General features: G+C 51.3%; 1 protein-coding gene across 1 annotated transcript in view; it reads left to right on the top strand.

The window, feature by feature from the left end:
* LOC102034810 (tyrosine-protein kinase ZAP-70) overlaps positions 1-11726 on the top strand; it is a 50760-nt gene extending 39034 nt beyond the window's left edge. The window contains exons 6-14 of the mRNA XM_005429491.2: positions 46-124; positions 569-609; positions 3504-3552; positions 4567-4747; positions 5923-6129; positions 7392-7584; positions 9107-9247; positions 10559-10671; positions 11512-11726. Of these exons, the coding sequence (XP_005429548.1) occupies positions 46-124; positions 569-609; positions 3504-3552; positions 4567-4747; positions 5923-6129; positions 7392-7584; positions 9107-9247; positions 10559-10671; positions 11512-11635 (1128 nt within the window). The 3' untranslated portion in view covers positions 11636-11726. The remainder of the gene's footprint in view (positions 1-45; positions 125-568; positions 610-3503; positions 3553-4566; positions 4748-5922; positions 6130-7391; positions 7585-9106; positions 9248-10558; positions 10672-11511) is intronic.
* The last annotated feature ends 3234 nt before the right edge of the window (positions 11727-14960 follow it).

Below are 14960 nucleotides of genomic sequence, written 5' to 3'. Positions count from 1 at the left end.
TTTTCTTTTCACAATAATCTCTTTTTCCTCCCATCCCTTTCCCAGCTGGTGGAGTACTTAAAACTCAAACCAGACGGGCTGATTTTCTACCTGAGGGAAGCCTGCCCCAACCCCAACATGCCAGGTGAGCTGACACCTCCCAGTGCCACCCCTGGCCTTGGTTTGCCACCAACTGGTGCCAGTTGGAGCAGTGCCAGCCCAAATTTCCCTTCCTTCCAGGGACCACTTTGGCTCCACAATGTCACTTGAGAGCCTGCCCTGTCCTGGGGCACAGCTCAGCCAGTCTCTGCCCATGGGGTGCTCCAGTGGTGGCATTTTCGTGACAAAATTTGGGAATAACAACCACATCCAGACCCATTTCCACTCCTTTTTAGGCTAAAGCTGGTGAAATTTTCCTTTGGGGGTTGGAGGGGATGGGATCAGGCCCACAGGGTCCTTCAAGGAGCGATGCTCTGGCTGGGGGCAAACTCCTGATAACAAACTGCTGATAAAAAATTCCTGATAACAAACGGCTGATAACAAATTCCTGATAAATTCATTATAACAAACCCTCTCTCTTGTTTTGCAGCCTCTGCAGCACCAGTTCCACCCACCCACCCCTCCGTGAGCGTGAGTTTGGGGGAGGCTTTGCTTCTTTGGGAACTCAGCGGTTTTAATATTGCTGCATTTCAGGCTTGGCTGATCAAACCCTGCTCTTCAAACCCTGCTTTTGTCTAAAAGCTCAGCAACTGCACTGGACTTTATTAAGCCCAGCTGGGATGTTGTTCCCTTTCCAGCTTGGATGGGGGTGGGGAATAGCTGGGCACAGCCCCTGGTCGAGCTGAGAAGGGTTTCCATTCATCCAGAACTCCTTGCCACATGGGGGGCTGTCCTTGGGGAGCCCTCCATCCCTGCCCTGCTGGGATCCTGGGAATGCTCAGCCCTGCTGCTCCCACTGGCCCCCAGCCAGGGCTTTGTGCTCACCCTGCCCTGGGGAATGTCCCTGCTCAGCCCCTGAGTGCTGGGCTGGGCTGAAAGCAGCGGGTTTGGGGAGCCATGGGGGGCTGAGCGAGGCCTGGGGGCTCACCCATCACCTCACCCACAGTGGCCTCCAGGGTGCTGGGCACTGCCCAGGCTCCCCAGGTGTTGGAGAGTGTCCAAAGGAGGGACACAGAGATGAGGAAGGGTCTGAGGAAAAAAGCAGTTCAGCAGCAAATCCCAAAGCCAAACAGGACCCAGATGTCCTGGAAATCAGCAGACATGCAGAGAAGCAGACCAAGGTGCCCAAGCTGAGCTCTTGTAAGGCAGGAGCATTGCTTGGGATGTGCACAGCAACTGTTCCATGCATCACAGCAGATCTGGCTCATCTCAGAGCACTGCAGAAAGGGCCCTGGGGGTCCTGGTCAGTGGCAAGTTGGATCTGAGTCACTGCTGTGTCCTGGCAGCCCCAAGGGCCCCCCTGTGCTGGGGGGCACCAGGCCCAGGGAGGGATTGTCCCACTCTGCTCTGCCCTGGGGCAGCCTCACCTCCAGTGCTGGGGGCACTTTGGGCACCACAGGATCAGAAGGACCCAAAGCTGTTGGAGAGTGCCCAGAGGAGGGACACGGAGCTGGGGAAGGGGCTGAGGAGCAGCTGAGGGCACTTGGCTGGTTCAGCTGCAGCCCAGGAGACTGAGGGGAGGCTCCTCGGGGGCTGCAGCTCCTCCCCAGGGCAGGCACAGGGGCAGGGGCTGAGCTCTGCTCTGGGACAGGGACAGGAGCCCAGCAAGGGCTGGAGCTGGGCCAGGCCTTGGCATGGAGCTCAGGGCAAGGTTCTGCCCCCCGAGGCTGCTGGGCACTGCCCAGGCTCCCCAGGGAATGGTGCCAAGGCTGCCAGAGCTCCAGGAGCTCCCAGGGGTGCTCAGGGTGGGGTCCTTGGGGTGGTTGTGCAGGGATGGGGCTGCACTGATCATCCCTGGGGGTCCCTTTCAGCTCAGGATATTGAGAGGCTGAGTGATGTCCCCTCTATTTATTTATACAGAAAAGATTTATTTATACACCACTGGATCCAGTAGTGCTGCCATCAGATTTTGGAGCATTTTTATGGTGACAGAGCCGTGCCAGGCTCTCAATTGCAGCTGAAATCTTAGCCCACCAGGAGGGGAAGGGAAAGCCTGGTGTCCCTGGGCTGGGCTGGTTGTTCCCAGGCTGAGTGATGTCCCCTCTGTGCTGGATCCAGTGGTGCTGCCATCAAAAACTGCCTGGGACCCACAGAACAAACCCTGCAGTTCCTCTGGGAAAACGGATCTGCTTTCTCTCAGGATTTATCCCACACATCAGGGCCTAAACCCCTTCCTGGCTGGCCCAACAATGCCACTGCACTCCACATGCCCTGCTCAAACTGCAGATTTTGTGTTTCCTTGGGCCTTATTAAATTCCCCAAGCTCTTCCCAGCTCTGGCAGATACAGTTCTTCCCAAGCTCTTCTTCCAGCTCTGGGATTCTGTGGCTGTGGCATTCCAAGCTGTGCCACCCTGTGGCTCTCTGCTCTGGGGGCAGTGGCTGCACAGTGTCCCTGTGTGCTCACAAGGCCGCTTTTCCTTGCTGGCTGTGACCTGAGCTGCCTCCAGGCTTCCCTCCCTGTAGGAGTGTCGGGGATGAGGACGGTCGGGACGGACGGAGACGAGAGATCTCTGCAGCCAGGTCGTGGAACTTGGGGTTTATTGCAAAGGGCCTGGGTGCAGGGCCCAGCTGGGAGCTGCCAGCCACAGCTCGGAGCAGGCCTGAGAGGGGAGAGGGATAGAGAGAATGAGAGGGTAAGAGAATAAAAGGGTAAGAGAGTGAGGTTCCCATTACAATACAATAAATCTTCTTCTGTGTTGAATATTCTAATTCTCACTAACCAATCTAGTACAATATACAAATCCTATAGCATTTCCATACAGCCTATAAGAATCATTACATTACCATACTGTGTTACATTTTAAACCCTAAAACCTCCTCTTTGGGCCCCTTCTGCCAAGCTGTAGGATCTGCTCTGACCCTTGGAGCTGTCTGCAAGCAGAGGGTGTTGTTTGATCAAAAGGGGATTACCTTCAGTCAGGCACACCATTGTTTTCCAGTTGTTCAGTAACTGAGGGATCTCAAAGCTTGCTTTCATTTCAATCTCACTTATAGTTTCTATAGTCTCAAAATCTTTTGCCAGACAATCATATTTATAAGGCTTTCCTGTTTCATCTACCCCAACACCTCCCCTTCCTGGGTCACTGCAATCTGTGAGTCCTGGCTGGGATGGGGACAGCAGAGGGGACAGCGAGCCCTGACCTTGCCCTGCCCTGGAAGAGGATGCTGTGCTCAGGGTCCCTGGCACTGATCCCTGCTGGAACTGGGCTGGAACAGGAATGTTGCCTCCAAACCACTCCAGTTTCACCTTTCAGAGGGATCACCAGCTGTGGCTGTGTTGGGGTGCAGTTTCCCTGTCCCTTTCCCTTCCATTTGCAAATGAAGCAATTTCTCCTTTATCCACTTTCTCCTCTTTCTTTTTCAGAGAAACCTGGGCCCTCTCAATGCAGATGGATACACCCCAGATCCTGTCGGTGAGCACCTCCAGAGCCCTTTCCTCCTCACAGGGGACAGGATTGGGAATGTCCCAGGAGCCAAGTGGTTCCTTGGAGCCCTGCTACAAAGCCCCTTTCTTACAAAAGCACCCAGGAGCACCCCAGACATTTTGGTGTCTTGCACCCACACTGGACTCCCAAGGAAATCAAGCCCTACCTCATTCCTTGCCTTGCCCAGGAAGTGAAGCCCTGTCCTATTCCTATTTTTCACTAAAATTGACATTTTTCACTAAAAGTGACATTTTTTCCACTAAAATTTACATTTTTCACTAAAAGTGACATTTTTCAGTGGATTCAGCTGAATTTCAGTGGGGTAAAGTCCTGTCCAGGGCTGGCAGGGCAGATATATGGAATGGGAATGCTCAGACCCCACTCCCCCTCCCACCTCTTTTAGCAACCAGGACTATTAATGCAGGACAACCCCCAGCCAGAGGAATAATGTGCAGTGAGTCCAAGATTCAGAAGGCTGAACAATTGCTATATTATATTATATTATATTATATTATATTATATTATATTATATTATATTATTACATCACACTACATACTATACTAATACTATACTAAACTATATTACTAAATACAAACCCATGACCCTTATGAGACAATTTGACCTAATTGGTCAATTAATCCAAATCATCACCAGAGTCCAATTAACAAATCACTTTGGGTAAACAATCTCCATAACACATTCCACATGTGCCAAACAACAGGAGCAGCAAATAGAGATAAGAATTGTTTTCTCTTCTTTCTCTGAGCTTTCTTTGAGCTTCCCCAGGAGAAATCCTGGGAAGGTTGTACCTGCTGCTCTCTGTGAAGAGACGGGACTGGGAGGGGCCCTGGGTTGTGAAAGGAAGGGAGACAGCCAGGAGGGACCAGAAATGCTGGAGGTGGAGGTGAATTGGCCAAAAGAGCAGAGAAACTCTTCCCAATCCATGAGGGACAGCGGGATGAGGAAGGGCAAGTTAATAACCAAGTGCTCCTCTTGGGAAGGGGCAGGAAAATCCCGTCTGCTGCCCATGGACACCAGCGTGTACGAGAGCCCCTACAGCGACCCCGAGGAGCTGAAGGACAAGAAGCTGTTCCTGAAGAGGGACCACCTGATGATTGATGAGGTGGAGCTGGGCGCAGGAAACTTTGGCTGCGTCAAGAAGGGAGTTTACAAAATGAGGAAGTGAGTGAAGGTGCTGGGGAAGGAAGGGGGAGGAGAGGGACCTGGCTGGGCTTGAGGTGTCCCCAGCTGTCCTGCTGGTCACTAGATGGGCCCCAAAGTGACAATGGAGGAGATAAGAAATGATCTGGAAGGTCAGGGGTGATGGATGTGATGGGTGAGGCACCAGCACTGGAAGTCTTCAGAAAATGAGCAGGTTTTGTGGTAGGGTTTAGTAGGGATGGTGGTGTTCAGCCAGGGGTTGGACTTGATGGTCTTGCAGGTCTTTGCCAACCCCAACAATCCCAGGATATCATGGTATGGTGTTGTAATTCCATGGCTTCCCATGGATTTTCACTGACAGCTGCATTACCTTGGGTGTGTAATCTCCACATTGCCAGGCGCACTGCTGCCACTTCCAAAGGGACTTGCTAGGCTCAGAGGAACAACTCCACATTCCTGAGGCCACCTCTGGCCATGTCAGGCCAGAGCAGTGACACTGAGGAGTTGTGTCACCCTTGGCTCTGTTGCTGGTTGTCTGTGATGGTCTTTACCTACTTGTGCCTCAGTTTCCTCCTGGAAAAATAGCACTGATGACCCAGTGTGGGAGGGGAGGTGTCTCATCCCCAGATCAGGGATGGCAACTTCTGGCTACACCCACAAGGGTGAGGTGACCTTTCCTCTCCATCCTGGGACACCAGGATGGTGCAGGGCCCTGCCAGAACAGGCTGTTGAGAGGTCAGACAGTGTCCCAGGAGAAGGGATTTCCATTCCTGGCTATGACCCCTGATTCCAGCTGTGCTTAGCCCATGCCATGATGTGGTGTTTGTGAGGTGCCCAGGATGAGGTGAGAGATAAGAAATCTGACTCCATGTTCTCAGAAGGCTGATTTATTATGATAATATATTAAAGAATGCTATACTAAAACTGTACTAAAGAAAAAGAAGGATACAGACAGAAGGCTTAACAAGAATGATAATGAAAAACTCTTGACTGACTCCTCAGAGTCCGACACAGCTGATGGTGATTGGTCATTAAGTAAAAACAATTCACATGTATGGCTAAACAATCTCCAGGCCACATTCCTGAGCAGCAAACACAGGAGAAGCTGAGGCTTCTCATCTTCCCAGGAGAAGAAATCCTGGCAAAGGGATTTTTCAGAAAATATGACAGTGACACCATGGCTGTTCCCCATGCAGGAAGCAGATTGACGTGGCCATCAAGGTGCTGAAGAGCAACAACGAGAAGACAGTGAAGGATGAGATGATGAAGGAAGCTCAGATCATGCACCAGCTGGACAACCCCTACATTGTGAGAATGATCGGGGTGTGCGAGGCCGAGTCGCTGATGCTCGTGATGGAGATGGCTTCTGGAGGGCCCCTCAACAGGTTCTTGGCTTCCAAGAAGTGAGTATTGGAAAAAACGTGGCTGATTTTCTGTGTTTCTTCTCAAAATCATCTTCAAAAGCCCACCCCTGTGTCACCATTGAGTCAGAGATGACAGTTAGTTGTATCACAAGGCAAAGTGGCAAAAAGCCTCATTTATTTCATCTTCTTTTATAGCTTAGTTCACTACAAGTGGACCTGATTGGTTGTTTAATCAACACATTTCACATGATTGGCTAATTAACAAGATGCCCATTTGTAAATAATCTTATGAGAAAACTAGAAAAACAGATTATTAGAAAAATACCACCTGCAGGTTGTTTTTAATATTTGGCTATCATTGTTTATCTCCAGTTCCCTAAAGCTTCCAAGGCTGATTCTGGGAAACTTATTGTCTTGGTTTGAAAAGACAGATGCCTGCTAAGGAAGGCAGGAGCCTCCCCTGAAATATAAAATGTAAACTCCCTCCCTCCAAATTGCTATAAATTTTAAATTAAGGGGCTCTCAGGCAAAAAATATGGGAGCAGGATATAACAGTTCTTAAATAGGGAAGAAAATAAAAAGGATAAAATAAACAATGCAGTAAACTAAAACACTGACAGAGTCAGAACCCAACCTGACACCCTGTGGGTCAGGGTGCTGGCAGCAGTCCCATTGGAATTGTGGCTCAGCCCTCCTGCAGTGTCAGGGGTGGTTCTGCTGGAGCAGGGATCCTGGAGAAAGGTGCAGTCTCTTCCTCTGAAGATCCAGGGGAAGAGACAGCTGCTGTTCCTCTGGGAAATCCAGTGGAGAAGCCGTGCTGGTGTTCCAGAATCTCCAGATTATATCCAGGCAGGAATGTTTGAAATCTCAGATTATATCCGGATAGGAATGCTTGGCTCCTCCCTCTGGGCTCACATCTCCCAATGGGATGCTGTAGTTCTTATCAGCCATGCAGTGACATTCAATAGCTGTTATCAGCAGATGTCTCCCCAGTTGTGGAAGAGATAAGGAAAACTGCCCACTGAACAGAAGACAATGCCATCCAGATGGTAATAGGATACAATTTGATCGAGATCCAGGACACTTATCTCGCTTTCTCTGTCTCTGACCAGGCTGTCACATCCACACCCTTGTAGGTGCAGGAAGGCTGAAAAGAGCAGAAAGAAATCTTTCATGTGAGGCTCCAGGGCCTGATGCTGCTGGAGCAGAGCTCTCCATGCTCATTCTCCCTTGCAGCTGGAAAAGTCAGAGGGGAGCACAGCAGGTCGTTTATGACTGAGATCTCCTTTCACCCTCCCCAGGGATGAGATTACAACGAGCAACATCGTGGAGCTGATGCACCAGGTGTCCATGGGCATGAAGTACCTGGAGGAGAAGAACTTTGTCCACAGGGACCTGGCAGCCAGGAATGTCCTGCTGGTCAACCAGCACTATGCCAAGATCAGTGACTTTGGGCTCTCCAAGGCTCTGGGAGCTGATGACAGCTACTACAAGGTGGGTGTGTATTATAGCTTGGGGTTTTTGGGGTCTGTTTGACCCTGGCAGCTGTCAGTGTCCCAGACAGCAAGGTCCTGCTAAGCACAACCTGTCCAGGTGTCCCAGGCAGGCTCCCAGCCACAGGCAATCTTAGCAAGCAGCTCAGCTCTTAAGTGAGATCAGCTCTTTGGTGATTTTCAGCTCTTTAGTGATTTCTGCTCTTTGCTTGCTAAGTGCCTTTGGCAGATGCAGGGAGAGAGAGGAGAAGAGTTATATGAAGTCCCACAGAGGCGTCTTTATTGGCAGCTTCTGAGAAGTGTCCCAGTGACAGCTCTTCTGCCAAATTGGGCAGAAATAGGAGTTTATATAGGGTATAGGAGTTTTGGGAAACAGTCCAATATTAAGGGTTGAGGTGAATATGACCTATGGTCTTACAGAGAGATAACAAGGGTCTGAGGCGGAAGAGGGGTCTCTTGGTCCAGTTATCATGACTAGGCATTTCTTATCTTAGGCAACTGACTGCCAGGGAGGCCTTGCAGGCCCTGTGGCTGCTACAGGTGTGAGCACAGCAAAGGGTCTGGAGCAGGAGCCCTCCTGGCTGGGAGGATGGGACCCCCAGAGACTTGAGGATCTGGGCTGTTCTTGGACCCCTCTGCACAACACCAGGCTGTGCCTCACTGGTGTGACATCAAAAGGGGCTTTGCAGAGCTCTGGTGACAAGGAGGGTGCAGAGGCAGCCAGGGGGATGAGAGGAGCCAGAGAGAAGGTGATGAAGAGTGAGCCAGGGCTGATCTTCCCAGCAGTGCTCAACTAAAAGAGAGACCCCACCTGGAATTCTGTGTCCAGCTCTGGGGCCACCAGCACAAGAAAGATGAGGACCAGTTGGAATGAGTCCAGACAAGGCCACTAAATTGGTCACAGGGCTGGAGCCCCTCTGCTCTGGAGCCAGCCTGGCAGAGCTGGGGGTGCTCACATGGACAAGAGAAGGCTCCAGGCAGAGCTCAAAGCCCCTTGCAGGGCCTGAAGGGGCTCCAGGAGAGCTGCACAGGGACTGGGGACAAGGCCTGGAGGGACAGGAGCCAGGGAATGGCTCCCACTGCCAGAGGGCAGGGCTGGATGGGATCTTGGGCAGGAATTGTTCCCTGGCAGGGTGGGCAGGCCCTGGCACAGGGTGCCCAGAGCAGCTGGGGCTGCCCCTGGATCCCTGGCAGTGCCCAAGGCCAGGCTGGACAGGGCTTGGAGCAGCCTGGGACAGTGGAAGGTGTCCCTGCCATGGCAGGGCTGGCACTGGGTGGGATTTGAGGGCCCTTCCAACCCAAACCATTCCATAATTCCATGGTTTAACTGAGCCCTTGGGGCGGGTGGCAGGAGGAGGGTGGCACCATGGGCATTCAGCACCCGCACAACAGGACAGCAGGGCCAGGACTCCCATTTCAGGTGATTCTTCAGCAATGTGAGATTTGACACAAACACCCAGCAAAATCCAGGTGCAGCTCCCAGCAACCTCAGGCTGCAAATGTCCCTCCTTGCTCTGCTGCAGGCCAGGACAGCAGGGAAGTGGCCCTTGAAGTGGTACGCCCCCGAGTGCATCCTCTTCCACAAGTTCTCCAGCAAGAGCGACGTCTGGAGCTACGGTGTGACCATGTGGGAGGCCTTCAGCTTCGGGCAGAAACCCTACAAGGTAAGGCAGAGCCCTAGAAGGTGGGGCAGGAACCCTACAAGCTGAAGTGGAAACCCTGCAAGGCGAGGCAGGAACCCAACAAGGCGAGGCAGGAACCCAACAAGGCGAGGCAGGAACCCTAGAAGGTGAGGTGGAAACCCTAGAAGGTGAGGTGGAAACCTTAGAAGGTGAGGGAGAAACCCTAAAAGGTGAGGAAGGGTCCTACAAGGTGAAGCAGGGCCCTACAAGTTGAGGTAGAAACCCTACAAGGGGAGGCAGAGCCCTACAAGGTAAGGCAGGAACCCTACGAAGTGAGGCAGAAATCCTAAAAAATGAGGAAGGGTCCTACAAGGTGAGGCAGGAGGCCTGCAAGGTGCTGGGAGAAACCCTACAAGGTGGGGCAGAGGCCCTACAAAGTGAGACAGACATCCTACAAGGTGAGACGGAAACCCTAAAAGGTGAGGGAGAACCCTAAAAGGTGAGGCAGGGCCCTACAAGGTAAGACAGAGCTGGCTCTGTCACCCATGGGCGTCACAGCCCCACTCCACTTTGGGAAAGGCACAAATGAGGGTGGATCCTGCAGCTTTGTGCTCGTTTTGAGAGAGGAGAAATAGAAAACAAACGGAGTTAATTTGGGTTTGGGTCGAAGCAGAGTTTTTTGATCCTTTTTCTCTTTGATCCTTCTGCTCACTTGGGAGATAAGAAAATCACTTCTCATCCACTGCTGGGCCCATGCTTGGGTGGGGTGGGAGCTGGATGGGTGGGATGGAGTTGGTAGGACAGGAGGGATGGGGTGAGTAGGCTGGGTGGGATGGGGTCTGCAGGATTGGTAGGATTGCAGGGGTATGCAGGGTGGAAGGGGTGGAGTGTGCAGGCTGGGTGGGATGGGCTCTGCAGGGTGGCTGGGATGGGATCTGCAGGATGGGATCTGCAGGGTGGCTGGGATGGGATCTGCAGGATGACTGGATGGGGTCTGTGGGATGGAATCTACAGGATGTTTGGGATGGGGTCTGTAGGATGGGATGGGATCTGCAGGATGGCTGGGATAGGGTCTGTGGGATGGGGTCTGCAGGATGTCTGGGATGGTGTCTGTGGGATGGGATCTGCAGAGTGGCTGGGATGGGATCTGCAGAGTGGCTGGGATGGTGTCTGTGGGATGGCCTGTCCACAGCGTGGGACACCAGTTCTGGCTGCTGGGGTGGGAACAGTGACAACCAGGTGTGGAGAGTTTGGGACGAAAGCTCCACCCCAGGCCCAGCTCTAACCTGTCTCCTCTAGCCTTGCTGCCAGCTCTGAGCGCATTAATCCCTTTCCCTCTTGCTCCCATCCCAGAAAATGAAGGGCCCTGAGGTGATCAGCTTCATAGAGCAGGGCAAACGCATGGACTGTCCCCAGGAGTGCCCAGCAGAGATGTACTCCCTGATGCAGCAGTGCTGGACATACAGGTGAGCATTTCACCATGGTGCCAGCTCCACCAGAGCCACCAAATCCCAGAATGGGATTGGAAATTTGGGCTGGAAAGGACCTTAAAGCCCATCCAGTCCAACCCCCTGCCATGGGCAGGGACACCTTCACCACACTGTTTGCATGCTGACAACACAAAGCAAATGCTGTCTCCTGCCTTGTGATGATTCCCCAGCCCAAGATGATTTTTTTTATTATCGGCCCTCTCCATTTGCCTGTGCCAATCCTGGAAGATCCCAGGGTGTCGCAGACATCTTTGATGAAAAATCCTTTCCTTAGGATTTTTCCTCCTGAGAAGCTGAGAGGCCTCAGGAACAAAATGTAAACAATGATTATCTGCTGCTGTGGAATGCAACAGGTGGATCTGTGATTGGTCTCAGAGAGTTGTTTCTAATTAATGGCCAATCTCAGTCAGCTGGATTGGACTCACTGTCTGAGACGGAAGCTTTTGTTAACATTCTTTCTTTTGCTATTCTTAGCTAGCCTTCTGATGAAATCCTTTCTTCTATTCTTTTAGTATAGTTTTAATATAATATATATCATAAAATAATAAATCAAGCCTTCTGAAACATGGAGTCAGATCCTCGTCTCTTCCCTCATCCTCGCACCCCCGTGAACACGGTCACAGGACAGGGCTCTGTGTCTTTGACCCTCTCTGTCCCTGAAAAGTCTCAGCTGCCTCCTGAGCCCTGGCACAGCCAGGCTGCTGCTCTCCCTCAGGGTCTCTGTGTCCTCTCAGTGCATCAGGCCAGCTCTGTCCTCTCTGATGACTTTATTTGTTCCTCTCTGATGACTTTATTTGTTCCTCTCTGCCCCTGCAGATGGGAAGAACGTCCAGGGTTTGTGGCTGTGGAGAACACCATCCGCTCCTACTACTACAGCATTGCTGCCAAGCCCGAGAATGGGCCAGACACAGGGGACAGGGCCAAAGCAGCTCTTCCCTGAGACTCCTCCTCTGCTTCTCCACCTGCCCTGAATGGACCTGGAAAGGCACTTTGTGAAGTTTTGCTTTAATCTCTCAAATGCTCCTCAGCAGCTGTGGAACTGAGGATGAGGAGGGACAGACAGGGACACCCAGCTGTGCCCCCCAGCTCCTCCAGCCTGGCCCAGCCCAGGAGCACAGACTGGCAGAGCTCCTTCCCACCCAATTCCAAAGCTGTCCCAGGACCCCAGAGCTTTGTGCCTCCCAGGATGAACTGTGTTGGCTCCAGAAAATCTGGATTTTTCCAGATTCTTTAACAAACAGTGCTTTCCCAGGAAACCACCAAGTGCACGTTTCTGGTGGGGTTTGTATGGGGTGGGCACAAGGAGCCACCTGTGCTCCTCTTCCCCTTGGATTAGGGCAAGAAGCAGCTGGTTTGCAAGTGGGATGGGGAGCAGCAGTGGGACAGAGCTGGTTTTTACCCCTGCACCCCTGGCCATCCCAACCCATCTTATCACCCAGCCCTCCAAGGTGGCTCCCAAAAAGTTCCAGGACCAATCCTTCAGCTCCTGGATCCCACCTGGCCCCCTCTGTGCTGATGAAATGTTGTTTTTCAAGCTTAAAAACTGGTCACCCTATAAATAAACTATTCCATGTTCTGACATCCCATGGCTTGGATCACTGAACTTTGAGAAATGCTGGCAACTGCTTCAGGCTTGTTACCAAAAACCCCCAAACCCATCAGGATAAGAGAACTCTCCAATGCTGCATTTTAGTGTTAGAAAATTGCTTTATTCTCAGCTCTGGGTGTGGATGGGGCTGACAAAATCCCAGCCTCCACACAGCCCCCAATCCAAAACCTCCTCACCTTTTTATACATTTTTAGCAAACAAAGCAGTGAATTTTCATTGCAGCATAACAAGGTTAGCTCAACAAACTTTACAGTTTTAGTCGTTTTTCCAGGCTGTGTTCCCACAAAAGGAGCTTTGCTATATGCAAAGAGTAATTTAAGAATAACACATTGTCTATAATTAATATATTGGTTATGATTAAATAACTGAAGCTTATTTTTAATAATTTTATCACTTCCAACAGGCTGACAAGAAAATAAATGTAATTTCCCTCTATTAAGCCAGGATTTCCCTCCTTGATGCTCTGGCAATCTTTGGGCTGGTTTTGCTGCAGAGCTGGAAGGTTTTTGCATTTTTTCTTGCAAAAAAAAAAAAAAAAAAAAGGCTCAGCTGGGTGTGCAGTGGATCCCCAGTGCAGGGGATGGCCCGTGATGGGGGCCGTGCTGCAGAGGACAGAGAGGCTGAGAAGGCTGGGACGGCAGAGGAAGGAGGAGGTGGGAGCCCTGCGATGCTGCGAACACAAGAATTTATCTCTCACCATCTCCTGGTAGTTAAAGCCACAGAGCAGCTCCCCCCCAGCACCTTGTCCTGGGGATAAACAATCAGCCTCAGGCCAGGGCACAGCCAAAAGCCTCGGTGAGAGTGGGATTTGGGCTGAAAACAAAGTTCTGGGGAGCGTTTAGATAATTAACCTTATCTACATCTAAATTAACCTCTGTCCCAGCAGTCACTGAGCCAGGTTTGGTATAAAAAAAATCCTAAATTTCCTTGCTTAGATGGAGGGACACCAACTCTTCAGGTGGCATTTTCTCTCTCAGCCCCATCCCCTTGTCTTGAGTGTTGAACTCTGGATGTATTATCCCTCCCAGCAGAGAGGAAAACAGGGATCCAGGAGAACCTGCCTTGTTCCTGTTTGTTCAGTCACTCAGTGCAGACACAGGAGAAAATTCTCCTCTCTGTCATGTTTTCCTTCCAGAGAGAGCAGCTCTTTAGCTGGAAAAGAGAAGGCTCAATGTGTTTACTACTTGAAAGCCACTGCCAAAACATTTTGTTTAGACTTTGTTTTCCAAGCAAATCCATTTTCTGGTTTGAAATGGTTTCTTGCAATAAATTTTCATTTCAGTGGACACTGCTGTTTTATTTTTTTTTCAAACAGGGAAGGAAAGCACCAGACAAGTATTCCCAGAGAAGCTTCTGCTTTAGCTGGAGACAGTTTTGAGTTTATCCACACCCTGACAGACAGGACACAAATCCCTTGGGATTATTCCAGAGGACCAAGGGAAAGGGTTTATCCTGGGCTGGGGATGGTTTGGGTTGGAAGCTGCCTGTTCCAAGAGCATTGGAAAATACCAAGAGTTGCTGGAAGGGTAAAAAGGAGTGAGACAAGCAGGACCTGAACTCACGGGGCTCCTGTGAATCTTTTTGTGGGATGTGCAGGGTCTGACAGTCACCCCTGAGGGGAATTTCCTTGGAATTGAAGCCCTGATCATTCCCATTCTGCCATTCCAGAGGGGAATTTCCTTGGATTTGAAGTCCTGATCATCCCCACTCTGCCATTCCAGAGGGGAATTTCCTTGGAATCGAGGCCCTGATCATCCCCCCTCTGCCATTCCAGAGAGGAATTTCCTTGGAATTGAGGCCCTGATCATCCCCCTCTGCCATTCCAGAGGGACTCAGCCCCCTCAGTGGGAACATCTCCAGGTCTCCAGGCCCTGCAGCCTCTCTCTGCCACCCACAGCAGGGATTTATGCAGCCCTGCCTCTCTCCCTGCTGCAGGTGGGACACCGGGCTGGACCTGCAGCCCCTTCCCTGTCTGATCCCAGTGCTCCGGGGATAGATAAGAGCTGTGTCACTGATAAAGGCAGCACTTGGAAAACACAGACTCAGAGCTGCTGCTCTTGCAGAAACTTCCCCAAATCCTCTCTTTTCTTCCTTCCCTCCTCCCTGCACTCATTCATCTCCCTCTCTTTTACCCAAATGTTTGGAATTTTCCACTCTGTGTTGTGAGGGAAGGGTTGAGCTTCACCTCCTGAGCAGCCTCAGTGATAACGTGACAGTGTTGGCACCCATCTGATCATCACTGGGACACCTCATCACATCCCCCAGCCTGATCTAGCTCATCCCAACCCATCTTATCAGCAGCACACCTATCTTATCAGCAGCACACCTTTCTTATCACCAGGACATGCTGGTTATCAGTTGTACACAGCACAAGCACAAAGTGACCTTTCCATCCCTCTCAGGTTTTGTTCAGCAGCACAAAAATGGGACCAAAACCAGCTTCTCTCCTCCACTTCTGGGCTGTCCCTAACCTCCAACTCTCCCTAATTTTGACCTCCAACTCTTCCTCTTGTGATGTCCAACTCTCCCTCCTGTGACCTCCAACTCTCCCCTCTGTGATCTCCAACTCTTCCTCCTGTGACCTCCAACTCTCCCTACTCGTGACCTTCAGCTCTACCTCCTTTGACCTCCAACTCTCCCTACCTGTGACCTCAAA

The sequence above is a fragment of the Geospiza fortis genome, unplaced genomic scaffold, assembly GCF_000277835.1.
Source record: "Geospiza fortis unplaced genomic scaffold, GeoFor_1.0 scaffold80, whole genome shotgun sequence".
NCBI classification, from domain to species: Eukaryota; Metazoa; Chordata; class Aves; order Passeriformes; family Thraupidae; genus Geospiza; species Geospiza fortis.
The sequence above is the reverse complement of the archived record's forward strand: the minus strand, read 5'-3'. Positions and strand labels throughout refer to the sequence as shown.